General features: G+C 67.4%; 3 protein-coding genes across 5 annotated transcripts in view; 1 reads left to right on the plus strand and 2 right to left on the minus strand.

Moving 5' to 3' along the window:
• TRPM5 (transient receptor potential cation channel subfamily M member 5) overlaps positions 1–7,208 on the plus strand; it is a 14,138-nt gene extending 6,930 nt beyond the window's left edge. The window contains exons 3-13 of the mRNA XM_040465811.1: positions 16–245; positions 345–603; positions 728–846; positions 1,036–1,168; positions 1,273–1,447; positions 4,095–4,248; positions 4,690–4,871; positions 5,185–5,311; positions 5,885–5,963; positions 6,276–6,330; positions 6,609–7,208. Of these exons, the coding sequence (XP_040321745.1) occupies positions 16–245; positions 345–603; positions 728–846; positions 1,036–1,168; positions 1,273–1,447; positions 4,095–4,248; positions 4,690–4,871; positions 5,185–5,311; positions 5,885–5,963; positions 6,276–6,330; positions 6,609–6,889 (1,794 nt within the window). The 3' untranslated portion in view covers positions 6,890–7,208. The remainder of the gene's footprint in view (positions 1–15; positions 246–344; positions 604–727; positions 847–1,035; positions 1,169–1,272; positions 1,448–4,094; positions 4,249–4,689; positions 4,872–5,184; positions 5,312–5,884; positions 5,964–6,275; positions 6,331–6,608) is intronic.
• A 566-nt stretch (positions 7,209–7,774) lies between these two features.
• Positions 7,775–11,042, minus strand: TSSC4 (tumor suppressing subtransferable candidate 4). Of its 2 annotated transcripts, XM_040466102.1 has the most exons (3): positions 10,691–11,042; positions 9,163–9,274; positions 7,775–8,996 (listed from the first exon to the last, which is right to left on the minus strand). In XM_040466102.1, the coding sequence occupies exon 3, from the start codon at positions 8,973–8,975 to the stop codon at positions 8,013–8,015; it is 963 nt and encodes a 320-aa protein (XP_040322036.1). In that variant the 5' UTR covers positions 8,976–8,996; positions 9,163–9,274; positions 10,691–11,042; the 3' UTR covers positions 7,775–8,012. The 2 variants fall into 2 exon arrangements, with proteins under 2 accessions (XP_040322036.1, XP_040322035.1); XM_040466101.1 differs by having other exon boundaries at positions 7,775–9,274.
• A 1,254-nt stretch (positions 11,043–12,296) lies between these two features.
• Positions 12,297–21,213, minus strand: part of CD81 (CD81 molecule) — a 31,202-nt gene continuing 22,285 nt past the window's right edge. Inside the window, exons 1-8 of one of the 2 annotated variants that reach the window (XM_040466105.1) lie at positions 20,399–20,476; positions 18,837–18,951; positions 15,491–15,588; positions 14,795–14,869; positions 14,339–14,443; positions 13,806–13,907; positions 12,972–13,058; positions 12,297–12,890 (exon numbers count right to left, since the gene is read on the minus strand). In XM_040466105.1, coding sequence (XP_040322039.1) covers positions 12,828–12,890; positions 12,972–13,058; positions 13,806–13,907; positions 14,339–14,443; positions 14,795–14,869; positions 15,491–15,588; positions 18,837–18,951; positions 20,399–20,461 — 708 coding nt within the window. In that variant the 5' untranslated portion in view covers positions 20,462–20,476 and the 3' untranslated portion in view covers positions 12,297–12,827. Of the gene's footprint in view, positions 12,891–12,971; positions 13,059–13,805; positions 13,908–14,338; positions 14,444–14,794; positions 14,870–15,490; positions 15,589–18,836; positions 18,952–20,398; positions 20,477–21,213 lie in introns of those variants that run through there. The other variant, XM_040466104.1, reaches the window with a different exon arrangement.

Raw genomic sequence — 21,213 nt, forward strand, 5'->3', positions numbered from 1 at the left:
GTTGGGTGCGGGCAGCCGCCGGGGGCGGTGGGGGGGCCCCCACTGGCCAAAGACCCCGCCCACATCCCTCCCCAGGGCCCCCTGCGCTTCCTTTGCTGGCTGGGTGCTCTGGTGCCCTTCCCGCGGGCCCTGAGGGTGCCCCGTGCTCACAGCGAGGAGGCCCTGCTGAGGACGGTCCCCGAGGGCCTTCAGGAGCTGGACGGCCTGGACTCAGAGAGGAGCCTGCTGTGCAGCCCGGGCAGCCGGTGAGGGCCGTGGGGCGGGCCGGCCAGGGGGCTGGACTCACTCCGAGGGGCCCCTGCCGCCGGCCTCACCGCCGTCCGTGGTCTCTCCTCGCGGCGCAGGCGGGACGCGCTGACCGGGGCACCAAGGGCTCGGGGTGACCGAGGTCCACGTGCTGCCTTCCTGCTGACGCGCTGGCGGATGTTCTGGGGGGCGCCCGTGACCGTGTTCCTGGGGAACGTGGTCATGTACTTTGCCTTCCTGTTCCTGTTCACCTACGTCCTGCTGGTGGACTTCAGGCCACCTCCCCGGGGGCCGTCTGGGCCTGAGGTCACCCTGTACTTCTGGGTCTTCACACTGGTGCTGGAAGAGATCCGGCAGGTCAGTGGTGGGCCCTGCGCCCCCGCCTGCCATCCCCCCCCCCCCCTGCTCCCACTGGCCTGGACGGGGCGGGGCGTCCCCAGCCAGCTGTCAGTGGACCGCCCGCCCCTCTGCCCTCTGCCAGGGATTCTTCACGGACGAGGACACGAGTCTGGTGAAGAAGCTCACCCTCTATGTGGAAGACCACTGGAACAAGTGCGACATGGTGGCCATCTTCCTGTTCGTCATCGGCGTCACCTGCAGGTCTCTGGGGCCCAGAGGCCTGGGATGCGGGCCCCTCGGGTGGGCCGCTGGGCTGGCTGGCTTCAGGACGAAGCCTCGGAAGGCCTCAGAAGGCCCGGCTTGTCCTTGGCCCCCATGCTGTGTGTCCTGGGGGAAGCTCCTTCCCCTCTCTGGGCACTAGCGGCACCCCCAATACGGCCCCCACCCCAGGATGCTGCCCTCAGTGTTTGAGGCGGGTCGCGCGGTCCTCGCCGTGGACTTCATGGTGTTCACGCTCCGACTCATCCACATCTTCGCCATCCACAAGCAGCTGGGCCCCAAGATCATCATTGTGGAGCGGATGGTGAGCCCCGGGTCCCGCCTGGGGGCCGGGGTGGGGGAGCTGGTGAAATAGCGCCCCCCCCCCCCCAGCCAGGCGGCCGCTAACACTCTCCGTTCTTCCCCCAGATGAAGGACGTCTTTTTCTTCCTCTTCTTCCTGAGTGTGTGGCTGGTGGCCTACGGCGTGACCACACAGGCCCTGCTGCACCCCCACGACGGCCGCCTGGAGTGGGTTTTTCGCCGCGTCCTCTACCGGCCTTACCTGCAGATCTTCGGGCAGATCCCGCTGGACGAGATCGATGGTCAGCACGCAGCCTGCCTGGGGGGGGGGGGGGGGGGGGGGTCCCCGAGCCAGCTGGACACAAGATCCCCTGCTTCCTACGGTGCCGTCAGATGGGGTCCAGTTTACGGAGCCTCCTTTCAGAAGACCCTGGACGTGGGGCCCTTGAGAGGAGCCGGCTGAGATGGGGAGGCCCCTGAGGACAGTCCCCAGGCCCCACACACCTGCACAGGGTCGGGCCCAGCCCAGGGGCGGCTCCGGGAGGACTTTTGTTGGTCACAGAGACCTTTCCCTGTGGGCCCCAGACTGGAAACTGAGGCACCAGGAGGCTGCAAGGCAGCCTCTGCTGGGGGGCCTGGAGGCCGGCCTGCTTTGGGATGGTTTGTGCCAAGGCAGGTGCCGCGGGGGCAGGGCCGAGGCCATTCCCGTCCGTCTGCAGGCGGCCTCTGTGCGGGGCCGAGGGCCAGCCAGCATAGGTTCTGAGACTGTCCCAGGACCGTGGGGACGGTGCGGGAGGCAGAGCCGCTCCGCCGTGGGGGCTGGTAGATGTAGGGGAGCCCTGGCTTGGGGGACAAGCCCCGGACACGGCTGGGACTCGGTGAGGAGGGGGAGGAGAAGGAACCAGCCCCTCCAGGACAGTGAGCCAGCACCAGGGGCCGTTCACTCAGGCTGGTGCCGGACCAGGGCCACCGGGGCTCCAGGGCGCCCCCGGACACATGGTGTCTAAGGCCGGGCCCCAGCCGCCGGAGCCAGTGAGACGAGGTCGGGTGCCCGCCACACGCACTGAGTGTCTGTCAGTGGGGTGAGAGTGTGAGGGGAGCGGACCCGAGCCGCCAAGATGGGGAAGGGCGTTGCCACCGTGGAAACCGGCTAACTGGGGTGTTCTGAAAGCCCCTTTCCTTGGACTGTTTTCTTAGCACCACCTCCCTCCTCCCTCCGCCTCCTCCACCGCCCAGCTGGGATTCCTTTGCTCATCCGGAGTGCTCCAGGCCCTGCCCAGCCCTGTACTGCGGGGACCCTCTGGAGGAGGGCAGGGGTGGGGTCACTCCCGGGGCCACCAGGGGAGGGCAGAGGTTGTGCAGACTTCCGGGGGTGGACGGTCCTAGCCCCGGGGGCTGCCTTGGGAAGGTCTGAGTGCAGGCTGTGGCACAAAGTCCATGACTGGGGCCAGGTCGGGGCACAGCCCACTGTGCAGGCCCCTTCCCCTCCCAGGGCCTGGGCTTCCTGTCTGCTCAGGCCTCTGGGCCACACCACCACGCGGGGCAGGGCTGTGGTGGTTCACTAACGTGTGCACCCTGGGGTCCTGGAGCCCAGAGCGCCTCCCCCCCCCCCCCCCCCCCCCCCCCCCCCCCCGCCGTCCGGTCCCCGTGTGCCAGGAGGGAGCCCTGGGGCGGAGCTCCTGGTCTGGCCTCCAGGCCCATGGACGCTTTAATTTCCAGCCTGGCCTCATGGTGCCTCTGAGAGTCACAGGGGTCTCACTGCTCCCGAGCCTGGGCACAGGGGAGAGAGGAGGGTCCGGAATCGGCCCTGAGCAGACCTACAGGCCAGGGCAGGGCAGGGTCTGGGAAGATGCTGCTTCCCCACCCCCTTCTGCACGCTCGCAGCCCACCGGGGGCTCTTGGCACAGACTGACTCGGGGGACATTAGGAGAGGGCCTCCCCCCAGAGAGGGAGCCACGGACACACGCAAACAGCCCCTGCCGGCCCGACACACGTGCACAGTGGGGACACGGGCACACAGGTGTAGACAGAGGGACAGAGGCCCCCAGTGTCACCTGGACTCGGTCACAGAGCAAAGACCAGGAGGGGCAGCCACAGAAACACAGCCGAACGTGCGGGCGTGTGCAGCGTCCACACGGGCACGCGCACGGGCACGCGCACGGGCACGCGCACATGCACGGCCTGCGTGCTCACCCACTGATACCTGCTCCGTCCTTCCTTGCCTCCCATCCCGTGAGCGTGAGGAGGGGACTGGCTGGTGAGGGGCCAGAGGTGTGATCCTCGGGCCCCGCAGGGCGTGCCTGCCCAGGGCGCAAGGCTCAGCCTGCTCCCAGACCCAGCATTCACTCCCACCGCCCGGAGAACATTCTTTGAGCTGGCATGGCCCAGAGATGCCGTGTCCACGGTGCCTGCAGCAATCAGTGCCAAGGGCGGCCTGGCCAGATGAGCTCTGGAGGTGATGCAGACTCGCCCCCCGGCTGGGTGCCATGTGACAGGCCTTAGTGTTATAAAGGCCCTGAGAAGTCCTGCAGGGGGAGACACGGTCACCCGTGTCTAGGGCAGCTTTCTCCAAACCAGCTTTGAGCACAGCCTTTGGTGTGGGGAGGTGGGGAATCCACACAACTACCAGCAGAAACTGGGGTCCTCTGTGCCCACTTGCCAAATGGCTCTGCCCTCAGAACGTATGGCCTGGCCATGACCCCAGTCAGGTGGAGGTGGAGAGTGGACCAGTGCCCCCAGGCTGACCATCCATCCGGTTTGACAGGACTGGGGTGTCCTGAGACGGGAACTTTCAGTGCTAAACCAGACAGTCCCCCCCCCGTCAACCGGGACAGCTGGTCACCCGGCCAGGGGCTGCGTCCCCGGGGGCCCTAGCCCTAGGGGGAGGCCCTCCAGATCCAAGGGTGCCCCTGTGGCCGCCCCGCCCCCACCACACCACTCCCGTTTCAGAAGCCCGCGTGAACTGCTCCCTACACCCCCTGCTGCAAGAGGGCTCGGCCTCCTGCCCTAACCTCTATGCCAACTGGCTGGTCATCCTCCTGCTGGTCACCTTCCTGCTGGTCACCAACGTGCTGCTCATGAACCTACTCATCGCCATGTTCAGGTGCCCCTCCCCCACTCTCCCCTCGTGGGCGCCCCCAGGCCCGGCTGTCCCGGCCCAGACCTGCTCATCCCTCCGGCCCGGGGGCTGCGGGGGTCTCTCCACCCCCGGGAGGGGCTGGGGCCTGTGTGGGGAAAGGCCTGAGTGTGAGGGGTCACCCCAAACACTGGCTCCCCTTCCGCCGGGCCCCGGCTGCAGGCAGAGGGAGGGCAGGGCCCCGAGGAAGGGAAGGTCAGGGGGAGGGTCGTCCCCTCTGGAACCAGAGGCCCGGGCTTGTCCAGGAGAGCGGAAGGGGACCTGAGTGGACTCCATTCCAGACACACCCGCAGAGGGAAGTCAGTGATCTGAGACGATCACAGAAGAGGGTGCCCCCCGGCTCTGGCAACAGCTTGGGAGGAGAGGGGGTGCCTGTGCGTCCCCGTCACCCACACGCCGGCCCCACAGCTACACGTTCCAGGTGGTGCAGGGCAACGCGGACATGTTCTGGAAGTTCCAGCGCTACCACCTCATCGCGGAGTACCACGAGCGCCCTGCCCTGGCCCCGCCCTTTATCCTCCTCAGCCACCTGAGCCTGGCACTCAAGAGGCTCTTCCAGAAGGGGGCTGAGCAGAGGCGGGCACGCCTGGGTGAGGCCACAGGGCTGGACCCGGCCCGGCCGCCCCGGAACTGCAGGGGGGGGGGGGGGGGGGGGGGGATGGGCGATGTGCCCAGTGGGCAGGTGAGGAGAGGCCGCGCCCCCTCCCTAACCCCCCCCCCAACCCCCAGAGCCGCTGGCACAGGGCTGAGCCTGGAGTTCTCTGCAGGGGGGCCGTCCCCCTCTCTCCACCTCACAGCCCGGGCTAGCCGTGGTGACTGAGGCCCGCTGCCCTTGCCCTGGGCTCCCCTGGCCCCGAGGCCCACCAGGCTCTGGCCAAGCCTGTGCCGCCCCGACCTTCCCAGAGAGAGACTTGGCGGAGCCCCTGGACCAGAAGGTGGTCACCTGGGAGACGGTTCAGAAGGAGAACTACCTGAGCAGGCTGGAGAGACACAGAAAGGACAGCGAGGAGGAGGTTCTGAGGAAAACCGCCTGCAGGTGTGCGGGTGCCCCGGGACCCCCGGCCTGGGGGCGGGCGTCTGTGTCCCCTGCAGCACCTCCCAAGGGAGGGCCGGACCCCGAGTGGGGCGTGGGGTGTCGGGCCCTCTCCTGCCCGTCACCTGAGGGTAGGGGGCCCTCACCCGCAGCCCTGCACCTGCCTGAGCTGGGCAGACCGAGGCCGGCAGGGGCAGGAGCCTGGCCTGCCCCGCTTTTGGGGGACGGGGGGGGGGGGCCGATACAGGGGGTGTCCTCCCAGCTCTGGGGTCTCCCGAGTGGAACTCCTCCCCCCGTCCTCTGGGCCTCCCCCCAAAATGGTCCATCCCAGCTGTCCAGGCGCCCGCGGCCCCTGCCTGCCTCCGTCCCCAAGTCTCGCCCCCGTGGAACTCAGCACCCAGGGAGCTCCCAGGGAGGACTCAGAAGGGCTCTCTGTACCCAGACCCGGGAGTGAGAGAAAAGGGCACCCCGCCCAGAGAGGGTTCAGGGACCCCAAACCCACCCAAAGGGCCTCAGGGGAGGATGGGGAGCACCTGGGAATTTGGAGCGCCCTCTACCGACGCGCTTCTGCCACAGGGTGGACATCATGGCCAAGTACCTCGGGGGGCTTAGAGAGCAGGAAAAGCGCCTCAAGCACTTGGAGTCACAGGTAGACAGGGAGACCTCGTGCCCTCCTCCTGGGAGGGGGCCCTCGCCCGCAGCCCCGCGCCCAGGGCAGGCTGAGGCCCTGGGGAGGTCCACTACCCGGTCCCTGTCCCCACAAGCAACTTCAGAGACACTGTGCCCTCCCTGGAGAGGGTTCTGGAAAACACGTGCCCTCCCTCGAGTGGGTCCTGCACTCAAGACCCCTCACTGTCCACCACACTCCACACCCACACCCCTTCCCTCAGGCACAGCCAGCAGAGGGGAGGGTCACGGGGCAGCAGGGCCTGGGGCTGCCCCGGACGCCTCTCTCCTCCAGGTCGACTACTGCACAGCGCTCCTGTCCTCCATGGCCCAGGGCGGCTCCTACCCGAGTAAGTGGGGTGTGGGGAAGGCAGAGGGCGGGGAGGGGCACAGGCTGCTATGCAGATGGGCGGAGGGCTGTCGCTGTGCCCCGTCGCTGCCTTCTCTGGGTCTCTGCTTCTCCCTGTCCTGGGAGGGGACTGGCCCAGGTCTCCGACGGCCCTCGGCTGGCCACAGTCCTTAGGGTGGGGGCAGGTACCCTCTGCCGAGGCCCATCGACTCAGCCAGGCCCCCGCCCTGCTGCCCCAGCCCTCGACCCAGAGCCACCAGGTCTGTCCCCTGTTCACAGTAATGAGCTACCTCTCCCTTCCCCGGGCCCGCCCCACCGGACACCCAGCAGCTGAGGGGTCTTCCTTCCTCACCAGACTCTCAGAACACCGAAGACGGACACCAGCAAGCCTCTGCCGGGCGCAGAGAGGGCGTGGGCAGCGGGGGGCACCCAGAGGCTGGCCGGCTGCTCTCAGACACCTGAGCATGTGGACTGTCGGCGCACCGGGCCCACCTCTCCCAGAGCCCCGGCCTGGCCCTCTGGCCCAGACCAGGATGGGCAGGCGGGAACGTGGCCCTTAGCTGGCCGTCCTGGGCCCCTGAAGATACACTGAACTGCCCCTCGCTCCGGTGGAGCCCTCAGTGGGCTATGGCTCGAGTGGCCTTGTCAAAAGGAACCACTCCTTGCCCTGCCTGGCACCTTCCCAGGACCTCCCTCCACCTGGGAGCATGGTGGGCCCTCTCCCAGGCCGGTGGAGAGCCCCGTGGGTCCCCATCCCGAACCGCCCGGCCTGGGCTGACAGCACTTGCTGAGTGCCGTGCCTGAAGCACCTCCTGTCTGTTGGGCAAGTCTCCCACCCACCCTGTGTTACCCGCCAAAAGATGGATTTATCCAGAACATCAGTGGCTGCTTCTGCCCTTTAGGACCCGGGCCAGTGTTTACTACGCTCGTGGGCTCACACCCCGCACGCCCCCAACTGCTCACGTGGCGTGGTGAGCGCTGGACTGTGTCTGGCCTGGGCGACGGCCCCGGGACACTGCCCCCAAAGTTGTTCCATCTTAAGAGAACACAGCCACACCAAGCCAGTGAAGGCCGCGGGACAGTGGACACGGGTTTACCTGGGGGTCCTGTCCTGTGGGGTCGGGGTCCAGGCTCCTGTGCTCCCCCCCAGCTCCGGTGAGCGGCTCAGGTCGGTCCCCGCTTCCTTCCTTCCCCTCTGGGGGCTCGGCAGGCTGGCCGATTTCCACTAAGCCCCGTACCAGGCACAGGGGGTACGTGCTTGCTCCTGTCTGCCTTCCCTGACACCTTCAGGGGGCAGATGTGCTGCTGCGGAACCGAGCGTCAATTTATAAATCCTGTGTCCCCTTGACACCGAGTTGGGGGGGCTCACGTGAGGGGGCAGGGAACCCGTACATGGCGGACGGCAGAGGAGACCCTAAGGTGAGGGTCTATACAGAGATACAGAGTCTGAGGAATACCCACGACCTTTACTGTTGCCCCACAAGGTGGGCAGGGCTTTTGCCATCCGCAGGCAAGCTGTCTGCCTCAGAGACCACTCCCCTGAGCCTCCCCCCCGCCCCCCGCCCCAGGACGCTGGTCCCTCCTACTAGCAGCCTGCAGGCTCCCTTCCGAAGGCGGGCAGTGACCCCGGCCGCCCCCCTCCGCCAGCCTGGTCAGGGAACGTCAGGCGAACAGGCTCTTCTCTCAGACCTCAGCACCCGGGGCCTCGGGTCTGTTCTTGTTCCGGAAATGGTCTCTGCTCCGCTTCCTGCTGCCATGGAAGCCAACGGTCTCCACCACTGGAGGCCCGGCTTCTGACCCAGTGGGGGCAGCCCCCCGGAGCAAGCCCACGTCCTGAAGGTCCCCGGGGGCGCTGCTCTGCTCCTCAGCCTCGGGGCTCCCAGGCCCCGCCAGGTGGGCCAGCTCCACTGGACCCTCGCCCCCTGCCGCTCCCAGGTTCCCAGGGGCAGCCCCGCCTGGCTCTCCTGCCTTCCTCAAGGCCCTCTTCCTCTCAGGTCTGGCTTCGCCCGCCCGGGCCGGTTTGGTGAAGACGACTCTCCCCTCCCCGCAGCTGGAGGGGTCCTGGTTGAAAGAGGGCGTGTAGTCACCAGGGACGGCCAGGCTCTTCGAGCCCAGGAAGGCCAGCGCGGCGGCCCGATTGCTCTGCTCGCTGGCCTCGGCCACATTTTCCAGGCTGTACTTGGTCCAGCGCTCAGGGTGGGCCACATAGTCAGGGACGGGGGGCCGCTTCGGGAGGGCAGGGCTCTGGCCGGCTCCGCCTGGGCCCTCCGCCGCAGGCTGGCTTGAGGGCGCCGGTGGCCGTGCGGAGTCCCCACTGTCACCGGGCAGTAGCTGCCTGGCTGCCCCCTCCAGACAGTCGAAGATGTTGTGGCTGCGCCGGGAGAAGGTGGAGCTCGTGTCCCTCAGGTGGAACGGCTGCGCCGAGGCCGAGGGGCGGCCCCTGAGAGGCAAAGCGGGCTCATCGGGGTCTGAGTCCCCCTGGGCCTCCCAGGGCAGCACCCCCGGGGACACAGCCGCCATCTCAGCACTGCCAGGCAAGCTGAAGTCAGAGTCTGAGTCGCTGAGGGACACGGTGTCAGAAGGCAGGGTGTCATACTCTGTCCCCTGCTCAGCCTCCAGGGGCTGTCCTGCCCCTGCCTCAGCCATGTGTCCCAGGGCACACCACACCTAGACCAAAACAGCCCAAGTTCGTTTCCGACGATCGCATGCGTTTAGGACACGTCCGCCCTGTAGACCCACTGTCCCTAGGCAGGCGGCAGGATCAGCGTTAAGAATGGTGTCGTCCAGAGGAAGGGACCGAGGACCCCCGCCCCCCTGAAAGCCCTCCTCTCACCTCCCCTGTCTGAGGGTCGCCGTGCAGACACCGGCGTGCTGGCACAGGCCCCTTGCTGGCACAGGCGTGGTGGCCTCAGTCCGGCTCCTTTCAGCTGCTCCACTGTAGTGGGCTGTGGGGGGAGGAGGGCCAACCATCAGATCAGACAGCAAAGGTGCAGAGGTGGTGCCACAACCCCAAGGGGCAGTCCCAGGTTTGCGAAGCCCTGACAGAGGCCAGGCGGAGAGCAGGTCCTTGGGAGCTAAGCCCGGGGAGGGGGGGTGGGTAGGCAGAGCCGGGCCTGAACCTGGGGAAACACAGCCTCCGCTTCACGAGACCGCTCTCACCAAGCAGGCTCACTTACTAACCACAGGGCACAGCACGGAGCACAGTCCTCAAAGACTGGGCCACCCGCCTGGTCCAAGGCAAGGGGGTCTGCTCCCGACTGCTGGGAGATGCCCTGGGAGCTCCACAGGGGTCTGCGCCAGGTCCTTGGCACCTGAGGGTCAAGCTCTCAGGGAGCTGGGGTGTGGATCACCACCAGGAGCAGCCCTGCTGGGCAGAGGCAAGCCCGCAGCAACCTCCAGCGCCGTTTCCCCGGTAACCGCCCCCACACACCTCCCCCTCCCCAGCAGAGCAGTGCTGCCCACACTCGGCACTCATTCAGCGGCCAAGCGTGGCCAAGCAGGGCACCTAGCAGCTTGCACGGCCAGGCTCAGAGGACAGCCCAGCCTCACCCACCCATCCACCGACTCCTCCCCACCAAGCCTCCGTAGCCCAGGGTGACCCGCTGTCGTGCACCCACGAGAGACCAGGCAGGTTGGTGGACCCGGAGTGGCCGCGAGTGCCCCACGCCAGATCAGACACAGACGAGATCTCCATCGCTCTGGGGCATGACTCCCACAGTGAAAGAACAACTCCAGGAGAGAAAGGGAGCACGGGACACACGCCACCGACGTGTTTCACAGCTGGCAGGGCCGGCCAGGGAGAGATCACCTGCCAGTTGCACACACTGCTGCAGGGGAAGCTCGAGTTCCCACCAGACTCCTGCTTCCCAAATTCGCTCTCCCGTCGTCCACACGGCCGGGGACTCCACCGCGACCCAGAGAAGTAGCCTGACCGGCGGGGCACTCCAGGGGGAGATGGGGACAGAGACCCGGGAGTTCTCTGCGGACTTGGTGAGCTCAGCGGAGGCAGGGCCGAGTCCAGACTGGGGGGCGTGGGGCTGCGGGGTCGGGGGCCTCCGAGGGGCCAGGGTCTGGGCAGGCCAGCTCCCAGGGAGCGGGACCGGGGTTTCCTCGCCGCGCTCTCTCCCCCTTGGAAGCAAACCCTTGGCTTTCTCCGCTCTATGGGCCCAGCAGGCTCTCCGTGTCGGGGGCCTGGGCGGGCCAGCGTCCGGGCCTCACGTGGCTCGGGTCCCAGGGCCCAGGCCGTGTGGCACGGGAGACACGGAGCACATTGGGGTCTCCGGGGTCGAGCCAGTAGGCTGTGGACGACGGTCTCCCAGAGACCCGACCGTCAGCGCCACCCTCCCTCGCCTCAAACCTACCGGCTCACCGCCACCTGGTGGCCTCCATTTGGCGCCGCGCTCGGCTCTCTGGGAAACCGAGTCTTCCGCTGGCCCAGCGCCGCGGCGTCCGCAGCTAGGGAACTACATCCCCCACAAGGCCCTGGGCCGCTACTCGCGAGGCCTGTTGGGCCGCTACTCGCGAGGCCTGTTGGACCGCTACTCCAGAGGCCTGTCGGGCCGTGGAGTCCCTACGCATGCGCCCTCGCTTTTCTCCTTTGCCACCCCTCCCCGGAAACGGCGGCGCTCCTTCGCGCAGAGCCGGAATTGATTAAGGAAACGAGGGAGGAGGGAGAGGCAGCACTGTGACTCCCAGAATGCTCGAGGGCTAAAGGCCAGCTGCGCGTTCCCAGGGCCCCAGCGCCACCTGTCGGAAGCTGCGAGCACAGAGGGCGCCTCAAGCCGGAATCACGTTATCGCGCACGGCGCTGTTACCGGGCACTTCCGGTCCGGCCGGAAGCTCGCGGCCGCGCCCCTCGTGGGTCCCGGGAGCGGTGCTGGGGCCGGGCCGGCGCTGGTCTCAAGCTCCAGGCGGGCGGGGGAGTGGCGGCCTGGCCTCGCCTGCCCACCGCGATGGCCTGGCTGGCCGCATGCGCCCGGCCCACCCTGCGAGCTCTCCGCGGGCCCCGCCCCTCCCGGGGCTGCAGTCGTGGGGTCGCGGGAAGCCCAGGGACCTCTTGTCCCCAGGGCCGCCCTCCGCAGCCCCTCAGGAGCGGCGGTCCTGGCCCCCGGCACGCACCGCACCAGCACCCGGGCCAGGACGCTCCAGGGGCCGTGCTGCGCAGGGGGGCTCCTTGGGCCACCCTGTTCTCCCAGCGACCCTCCCTGGCACACAAGGCAGAGGGGTGTGACAGGAGGGGCCAGACCCACTGAGACCCGGTGGCCCCCGAAGGAGGCAGCTCCGAGCCCTCACCGTGAATCCCAGCCAGACCCTTGTGGCCCCCAAGGGGTCAATTTAGCACACACCAGGCTGGTGCCCGCGCTCAGCTCATGGTGACATCACCCGGCACGCGGGGTGTTGAGTGGGGGGAAGCAGCCTGACCCCACAGGCAGCTGGGCCTCAGTCCACCTCGCTGGGTCGGGTGGGTGCCCTCATTCAGTGTCTGAGATCTTCCCCTCTAGCCCCTGCAAGATGGAGCTTAGGCCCGGAGCTGCCCTGCCTCTCCAGGGAATGCTTACGAGGGAGCAGCTAGGCAGGCCAGGAACAGACCCTTAGACGCGTGTCCTCCACAGAACTATCTCCCAGGAGGAGGGGCAGTGTGGCAGCCCCCTACCCCAAACACATCCTATACCCCGCTATCTGTCTGCCCTGTTCAGCTGCTTGCTCTGGGTGGTGGTAGACCAGGAGTAGGTGGGGGAGGGAGGTTGGGGGGAAGCTGTTGAAGGTGGCACAGGGCCCACCAAGGGGGCACCTGCTGTGGGGAGTGCTCTCCGGGGGTCCCATCACCGCCCACCAGCAGGTTGGCAGCACACCCTGGGCCCAGCAAGGTCCGCAGAGCTGAGCCTCACGAGCGCCAGGGTCCTTTGCCCCTCCAGCCACCCCCAGGGTCTCGGATGCTGCAGGCACAGGAAGGGGCCAGACAGTTTGTTAGCATGCCCGGTTTTTCCTTCTTTATTGAATGACTTTCAAGATGTAATTACAGTTGAAGGTGACAAGTTAGAAAGGAGAGGTGCACTGAAGGCATAAGGCTGCTTGTAGACCCGGCTCTAGACAAGTGGCAGGAGGGGAAAGAGGGTTAAAAAAGGCATGAGCCGTGCAGCCCACGGGGCAGGTGGGTGGGCCACGTGGCCCCCAGGAGAAGCCTGGCTGAGCGGGCAGAGCCCCTAAGCAGCTGCAGAAGCAGAGGGGCCCTTGCCTTGCAGTCCCCAAGGCCCAACTCACATGCCGTCTATAGGTGACTTCAGCCCCAAAAGGGAACGGGGAACTTCAGGACAAAAACAAAACCTCGGAAGTAAAAAGGCTAATAAGTGTAGCAGAGTACTACCGGAGAAGTTCTATACATAGGCGGTGGCGGCCCCTCCAGGGGGGCCCTCAGGGATGTCCGGTCACTCTAGGGCCACCGCAGGGTTCTCCCCAGCGCCCCCCCCCCCGCCCCCCAGCAGGAGCGGCTGGAGCCGCTCAGTACACGGGGCTGTTCCGGATGCCACAGCACAGCACCATGCTCAGGATCATCTCGAAGATCTGCGGGGAGAGGCGGGCGGGACAGTCAGCACCCGGAGACCCAGTGGGGACCCCGGTCAGATGCCCGGCCCGTGCGCTCACCATGATCACAGCAACCACGATGGCCGCGATGCCAATGAGATACAGCTTTCCCGAGAAGAGGTCATCGATCTTCTGGTGGCAGTCCTCCTGTGGGGTGACAGCCCGCAGCCGGTCAGGGGCGTAGGTCCTCAGGCCCCCACGGTATGGCAGCACGAGATCATTACAGAAAGAGCACGGAGGGGTTCCACCCCTCGGGAGAGGTGTGACGGGGCCCAGTCTCTGCCAGGTTATCTCGCATCCGTTTTGTTTATTTATTTTTAAATTTTTTAATGTTTATTTTTTGAGAGACAGAGAGACACAGCGTGAGCAGGGGAGGGGCAGAGAGCGAGGGAGACACCGAATCCGAAGCGGGCTCCGGGCTCCGAGCTGTCGGCACAGAGCCCGACGGGGGGCTCGAACTCACGAACTGTGACATCATGGCCTGAGCTGAAGTCGGACGGTCGACCGACTGAGCCACCCGGGCGCCCCTATCACACCCATTTTAAAATGGACGTGGAGACGGAACGTGCTGTGCGTGCTGTCTTCCACTCAGGTCGCTAGGTGCCACGAGGAGGGTGCTGATCTGGGAGGTCAGGGCGCCATCCACACCCACTCTCCGGGGGCAGAGACTCGCCTCCCCCGGGGGCTGTCAGCAAAACCTCGGCCTCAGCCCAGCCCCCCAGCAGAGCACCCCCACTGGCCACAGCACCACCCAGCTTGGCTGTCGGCCGCATCCCTGCTGGTGCCAGCGGAGCAGCCAGGCGCCCCCCCCCCCCCCACCGCCCGAGCCCCGCCTAGGGGTGGCGGCAGCCGAGTCGGGGAGCAAGCCCGGCGGCCCGGCCCGCCAGCGCGTACCTTGAAGAAGTTGCTGATGACGGTGCTGCCTGAAGGACACAGGTTGTTCTTGAGAATGGAGGTGGTCAGCGCGGAGAGCGTGCTGGAGCCACAGCAGTTGAGCTGCAGAGAGCGAGGGCACCCGTGCTCAGCCCTGGGCCCTCGTTGAGAGAGGATCCGCAGGGAGATGGCCCAGGTGACCCCACAGGCTGCCGAAGCCCCAGCCGCTGCCCCAGCCTGGCCCAGGGTGGGGGGCTTGGATGGTCCACTCCAGGGGGAGCACTGAGCCCAGGGGCCCCTCCCCTTCCCTTCCTCCCTCTCAGCTGCGCTGCTCAGAGACCCCGGCACCGCAGCCTGACTGGCTCATCTGGTTCACACTGGGGATGCACAGGTCCTGGAGAATCCCCTCCAGGGGGGCTCCCGGACCCTCCAGGGGCAGGGCTGCCAGGTCCCCCACGCCCCTCCTGTTCCTGAGGAACGTGCTGGGGCCACACCCAAGAGGCCAACGCCCCGAACCCCCAGCCGCCCCGGTCCCCCGGCACCCCCTCCCGCACCGTCTCATGGAAGGTCTTCACTACGGCCTTGGCATTGTTGGCGTCGTCGTCTACCACGGCCTGCTGCAAAGCCTGGTCATAGAACTGCTTCACATCCTTGGCGATCTGGGGGAGGGGTGTGTGGGAGGGGTGAGGTCACACCCACGGCAGGGACCACTCCCCCCAGTGGTGCGGGGCAGCAAGCATTCACCTGGCTCTTCTGGGAAGACACTGCTTCCAGGACAGACCTGGATGCCTCCCCCACCCCGCCCTGGGTGCTGGGAGACAGGGGGACCTGCTTCTACTTGGCCCCCATGCCACCTCCTCCAGAAAGCCCTCCGTGGCCTTTCATCAGGGGGCACCCCAACAGCACCTGCATCCAAGGTCAGGCCCATCGGCTGAGCGGCAGGGCCCTCCTCCCTCCTGTCCACGCTGCACGGGCCCCACCACCCCCCCCCCCCCCGGCCCTAGGCTCACCTGGTCTTTGTTGACAAAACCCCAGATGCCAGCAGCTACTTCACAGGCAAAGAGGATGACGAGGCAGGTGAAGAACTGAGGACGGAGTGCAGGACCCAGAGGAGGGCAGAGAAACGGGGGATTAGAGCAGGCACGGGGCAGCTTGGGGCTCACCGTCCGCAGACGACGGGCACCCGAGTGACGCACAGGTGTGCGTGGGGTGTTCGGTGGCACCCGGCCGCGTGGAGTCGAGAAGCGTGTGCCGACCCTATCGCCATCCCCGCGGGGTGGGCTCTGCGTGGCGGGGCAGCTGGAGGGGCTGGCATAGCCGCGGGCCCCGTGTCCCCTGCGCACCCCGCTGCTCCCTCTCCCCACAGGAAGGGGGTGATGACACAGCGCCCGCTACCCGTGCCTCCCGGATTGGCTGGCCTTAGCTTCCCCACCCAGGCCGGCCATGGGTCGGGGCCTCGCTCCCTGTCGTTTCTGTGACTTTTCTTTAAAAACGAGAAAAGCAACTGTGGAACCGTGAGTTAGGGACCCGGCGGGACGGCAACCGAGCACAGAGGGGTTTCAGGAGCAAGCAAGGCAACCGAAGGGAGAGGTCCCCAGGCCACGGAGAGAGCCCACCTCCGGGAGGGCAAGGGGGTCCCGCCAGAGTGAACGCGTGCTGCCTCCAGCGGAGCCGTGCCCCACCCCCCACCCCGCCCGGGACCTTACCGTCCCCAGCAGGCACTGGGACTCCTGGATGGCCCCGTAGCAGCCCAGAAACCCGACGAACATCATCACGGCGCCCACGGCAATGAGGATGTAGATGCCTTTGCGGGGGAGCAACAGACACCCTCAGTGCGCCACGTCCCGTGGGCCACCGCTTCCCGAGAGCCTGCCGCCCCGGACCTCCCCGGCCCCGTGCGCACGGCCCCTGCCCAGGACTCGGGCCACCCCGCCGGAAGACAAAGGACTCCCGATGCCCCAGGGAGGAGCAGAGAGGGCCCCGCAGCCCGGCCAGCCATGAGGGCGCCTCTCCCGCACGGGCCTCCTCGTCCACGACCCGGGAGCAAGGCCGGCGAGGCCCAGGCCGGCACTGCCTGGCGCGTGCTCGGTGCGCAGAGAGCTCCGCCATCAGATCCGTACCCACGGGCCCCAGGAGGGGAGGGCCTCGTACAACCTGCACCCACTCTGGCTCCTCCTGAGATTCTGGGACTCGGGGTGGGGGAGGCGGGGCACAGAGCGCCGCCCCTCTCGCTGCACAGGGCATGCCCACTGCTCCTGGGCAGAGGTCGGGTCCCGTGGCTCTGTGTGGCTCCTTGGGCTCGAGGAGCGGGCTCGGCTCAGCCTCTCGGCCTGCTGGACAGGGTGGCCTGGCGGCCGCGGCGCCTCACCCCACTGAGGATGGCATGTGGTGGCAGGGGCAGTTCTGCCCGGGGTGCCCACCGGTCTGGGCACATGCTCCTGGGGCGGCAGGAGGGGCCGCCACAGAGTGGGGAATGCCTCTGGCCTAGCCGTGCTGCCTTTCTTGCTTCCTGTGACCCACCCAGACAGGGCCCTGAGCCCCTCAGGGGGTGCCAGCCGTAGCCGCCTCGCAAGCCTGGGCCTGTCCCCCGGCCACCACGGCCAACACTGTGGGCAGCCCGGGCCCCGGTTCGCAGAGCCAGGACCCCCCGGGCCCCCCCGTCTGGCCCGCCGGGGGGGGGGGGGGGGCGGGGGGCGACGGGGGCTGGGGTTCAACCACCGGGCTCAGAAAAGCCAAAGCCTCTGGGCAGCACTCGGTGGACCTGGCTGAAGAGAGGCCTCCTGCTACGGCCGCCCTAGGGGGCTCCCGGCTCGGGGGGGGGGGGGGCAGCACCCTCAAACTGGGCCTCCCTTCCCTCAGGCCCTGATACCCCCATCCTCAAGGCCACGTGGGACCCCCAAGTTCCCACTCCCGGGTCACCTCCTCTGGAGCCTGCGGGGGTTTCTGGCAGGCGAGGTCAGGGACCCACCGGGCCCTGCGGCTCTGCCCAGGCTGCCGGGCGAACCCAGCCGACCTCCCCCTTTGCCGGCATCGGACAAAGAGCCCTCGTCAGGGACACATCTGCTTCCCCGCCTCCCTGGCAGGCCCAGCCCACACCAGGGCCAGTGGGAGGCTCCAGAAGGCTGGCCCTTGATGGGCAGGGACTGGCAGCCCACGGAGTGGGGGAGGGCAGAAGGGGGGCACCACAGGAGCCCAGGTCCCCGGGCTGGAGCTACCCCCGAGGACAGGCACCCCCAGAGCCAGGAGCACCAGGCTGGAGGCCTCTCTGCAAGCCAGGGTCAGGCCCCGGGCGACAGCCTGATGTGGCGCCCCTACGAGGAGCAGGCTGGCGGGAAAACGGCCACTTGACCCCCTACGAGCCTCTCCCGTGGGAGCCTCTCCCCGCCGGAGCCCGGGCACAGCCCTGCAGAGCAGGAGGCCTGAAGCTGCAGCAGACCCTCCCCTCCCTGCCCCCCTGCTTCCTGAACCCTCCCCTGCCCAGCCCTGGCCTGGAGCGAGGGGGGAGGCTTTGCAAGAACAGGAGTGCCCTGAGGCTTCCTTCAGGAGGGGGATCCCTTCCGGGAGCCACCTGCCCACACCTACCCCCCCCACCCCCACCCCAGGCCACGCCCAGCTGTTGCTGGCTCGGACCTCTGGGGGAGGGGAGGGAGAGGCCCGAGAGGAGCCGCGCAGGAGAGAAAAGGCTCTCGTGGGTCTGGAGGATACTTCCTTGCCCTTGGACTCATGGGCAAAGCCGACAGTTTTGTTTCCGAGGGCGCCTGGACCACCTGTGGCAGACCCTGGGTCACAGTCCTCCTCGCGTGCACCCTCAGAGCAGGTAGGCGGAGGCACCCTGTCCTCCGGAGACTCAAACCTGGGAGGGGCTGCACAGCCCTGGGGGAGCCTGGGAATGTGGAGATGGAGGACCCCTCCCCCACGCCCCAGGGACAGCCAGCCCCAGGAAACCACTGCCAGAGTCACAAGCTCCCATCTCCAGGGGGCAAAATGGGGCCACCCTATTGGTGCTCCTGGACCCGACCTCTCAACCTTGCAGCTCAGACAGGATCCTCTTTGTGGCACTGGATGCCCTGGGCCATCCCTGCTTCAGCAACCAAGCATGTATCCCAAGTGCGTGGGAGGGGCCCAGACCCTTTCCAGGCGGCACACGGGACACCAGGCCAGAGGGGTGGCCGCTGACCCCTACATGGAGCCCCAAACCCTAAGGCACACACACACTTCCTGCCCAGCTGCCAAGGCCAGGCCAGGCCGTTCCTTTAAAGGACAGAAACATCTCCACAAACACGAGGGCCAGGCCCTGCCTCCCACTGGCTGGGGACCAACCTAAGGAGTGCAACTCTGCAGGACAGGGTGGGCGGGGGCGGGGCCCGATCCCTCAGGGACAGACACCCCGAAGGGGCACAGCTGGTGCCGAAGCCTAATAAGGCAACAAGGCGTGGCTGGAGGGGGGGCGGCCTGAGTCACACTGGCCCCTGCCCCACCCTGGGGCCCCCGTCTTCCGGGGGCCGGGGCCGGCGCGCGCCCCCTCCTCTGGGCTCCAGCTGCCCGTCCCGCTGCCCAGGCATCCGGCCCCACCCCTTCCCAGGGAGCCTCCCCCGAAATACCCTCCAGGAGACACAGCTCCCCGGCCCCCACCCAGCTGCCTCCTGCCCCGATTTGGTCCCCGGCAGTGATCTGGTGGGGTCCCAACAACCCACCCACCCCTTGAAGTTCCAGCTTTGTCCGGGAGCCTGGCTCCTGTCCCAAGCACCCAGGCATTGACCACCTCTGACCCCAGGCCCCGAAGGTCCCCAGGCTGAGGTGACCCCACCCACTTTCTGTCTCCAGCTCACTCTCTTGCCCAAAAAGCCCTTCCTGGCTGGCCTCCACCTGCCTAGCAGCCTAGCACAGGGCAAGCCCCACTAAGTCGGCCCAGGCCTTGCCTCCTCCTCCTCCTCCTGGAAGCCCGTCCTGACCGTCTGTCTGCAGCAGTCATGATCCGAGGCCTAGATGGGTCCTTCCTGGTCCCCCAGCCGAGAGCCAGCCAGGCCCTGGACCCGGACTGAGTGCACTCACCTACGTAGAAGGTGTTGGGCGCAGGCCTGTCTCCCAGCTCCAGGTAGAGAAGGTTGGTGGTCTGTGGGTCATGGCGGAGCCACAGGGCCACACCCAGGATCACGCCTCCGGCCAACTAGAGAAAGAACGGGTACAGGGTTACTCGCCCAGAGCGGTGCAGGGGTGAGTGTGAACCGCACCACACTGAACATCCAGGGGGCGGCAGGTGCTGGGCCCCCACTGCCACCGGGTCAGCTGTCCGAGGGCTCGCGCTCCAGGTGGCCCTCACAGACACTGCCGGGGTCTGGGCAGCCTCCCGGCTCCACGCGTCTGCTTTGCTGACCTGGGATCTGAGAGGCCCCAGGAAGGCCTGGATACCGAAGACCAGGTCCCCAATATCGGATGGGGCACGCTTATGTCAAAAAAGTATCCGTTTTTTATCTGAAGCGCAAACCTAAGTGGATGTCCTGTATTTTCATTTGCTAAATCTGGCCAGAGTCCACACCAGACCGGAGCACCCCAGGGACCGCTGGGCCCTCCCCTCCGAGGGGGTGGCTCCAGCAGCCCTCAGCTCATCCGGGAACCCCACAGAGAGGACCCCAGGTGTTTGTTGCCAAGAGACACAGAGCGGTGGGTCTGATGCCACCGGGGTCCTGGCGGGACCCATGGAGGGAATGACACAGGAGGGAGGCAGCTGAGGCTGGTGGCATCCAGGAAGCCGCAAGGCCGAGGGGCCGGGCTGTTTGTGGGAGAAATCCGTGCCGCTGCCGGCCCTGGGAAGGGAAGCTACTGCAGGAGGAAGGAAGCCCGCTGTGCTCTCAGGCCAGGGGAGGGGCTGCCTGAGCAGCTGGGGCAGGACGGGGGTTCTGCTCAGAGCCTGGCATGAGGACAGGGGCTCCCGGCCCAGGGAGGCCCTCACCAGACTCACTGTCCTGCCGGCACAGGGCCATCCGTGGAGGGTGGGGGCGGGCCCCCCGAAGAGGAGCCCGGACTGTGCCGGCCCAGCCTCCACACGAGCATCCGACCAACCCCGGGCCAGTGGCCGGGCTGCCCTCAGAGCCCCAGCCTGTTCCCCGGGCCGTCCCAGCCCTGGGTGCCCCACCAAGGTGGCACGTACTCCCAGAGCTACAAACTTCGGCTCCAGTCGGGAGGCCTGGCTATGCAGCCGCCAGCTTCCGGCTCTCCCTCTTCCCACCATCCGTGTGCTGGCAGCCGGGGTCTTCCCACAGCAGCACCAGACACTGACCCTCACACACAGACCCACAGCTACACGTCCCATGGGGAAGAGAAACTGAAAAGCAGACCCCAAGGAAACCCCCTGGCCAGCCCAGCACCTGCCCCGGGGCCCTGGCCGGGGAGCAGACCCCCGAGACGGCGGAGGGTATGGCTGGGAGCCCCAGCACTGCACGGTGCCCCGTGGAAAGCCCCAGCAGCTCCCAGACCCTTCCACACTCGGCTCAGCTAACGGTAAGGCCGGTGGGACCGCTGGCACATCAGCGGTGGGCGAGGCTGACTGGCACGTCCCTCAGAGCACCCGGTCTGCCACCCCGCTAGCTAGCCTGGGTTTCGCTTTCTCAGCTCACTTCTCCCGGAGTCCCAGGTCTGGTGGGGGAGGGGCAGACGGAGGCACCGTAAGCCCTCCCCATCCTCCGGCAAGCGTGGGAGCGCCGAGGGCCTACAGCGCACCTGCTGGCCAAGGTCCCCTCCCGTGGCACTCCGGGCACTGCGTAGCCCTCAAAGGACAGGGCCGCGGGCTCCCAGCATCCTGTGCCTCTCTGTGGCACCTGTCGTAGCCGCGAGAGGACCAGAGGACCCAGGGGACGGCTGAGGGGGGGTGGGCAGGGCAGGGGCCCCAGAGTCCTCGGCTTCTCCCGAGGTGGCGGCCATCTGCGGCTCCAAGGGAGGCGGTGTCGAGGCTGAGGGTTGCCGTGGCAACTCTGGCTTGAAACGGTCACTTGTTCTGTTTCGAAACTGTGGTCCAGAGCCGGCTTTGTGAGATGTTCCAGGGTGGAGGGGGAGGGGCAGGGGAAGCCCCTGTCCTGGGCCTCCCTCTGTAGTCCCTCTGTAGTCGCAGAGGCCTGGCCACAAGCTGCAGCTTGGCCTCCCTGTCCCCATCAGTGGAGGGGGGCGGGGTGTGGAGCACAGTGCCCCCCAGGGACGGAGGAGACAAGCCAGTCTTGGGGCGCATGGTCCTAGCAGAAATGCTGAGCCCGCCCCCCAGACACTACAGGTGGGACCACAGGCCCATGGAAGCTGGTCCCGCCTGGTGCTGAAGTGTCCCCTCCCTGCCAGGACCCCATCACTCCAGGCCCTGCACAGACGCACCTGGCAGAGCCAGGTGAACGCAGTGGTGAGGACCATTCCCAGCTCCCAGATGACGAGGCCCAGGCAGCGGGGG

Source organism: Herpailurus yagouaroundi, unplaced genomic scaffold (genome assembly GCF_014898765.1).
Source record: "Herpailurus yagouaroundi ecotype Mexico unplaced genomic scaffold, PumYag 569, whole genome shotgun sequence".
In the NCBI taxonomy this organism is placed as follows: Eukaryota; Metazoa; Chordata; class Mammalia; order Carnivora; family Felidae; genus Herpailurus; species Herpailurus yagouaroundi.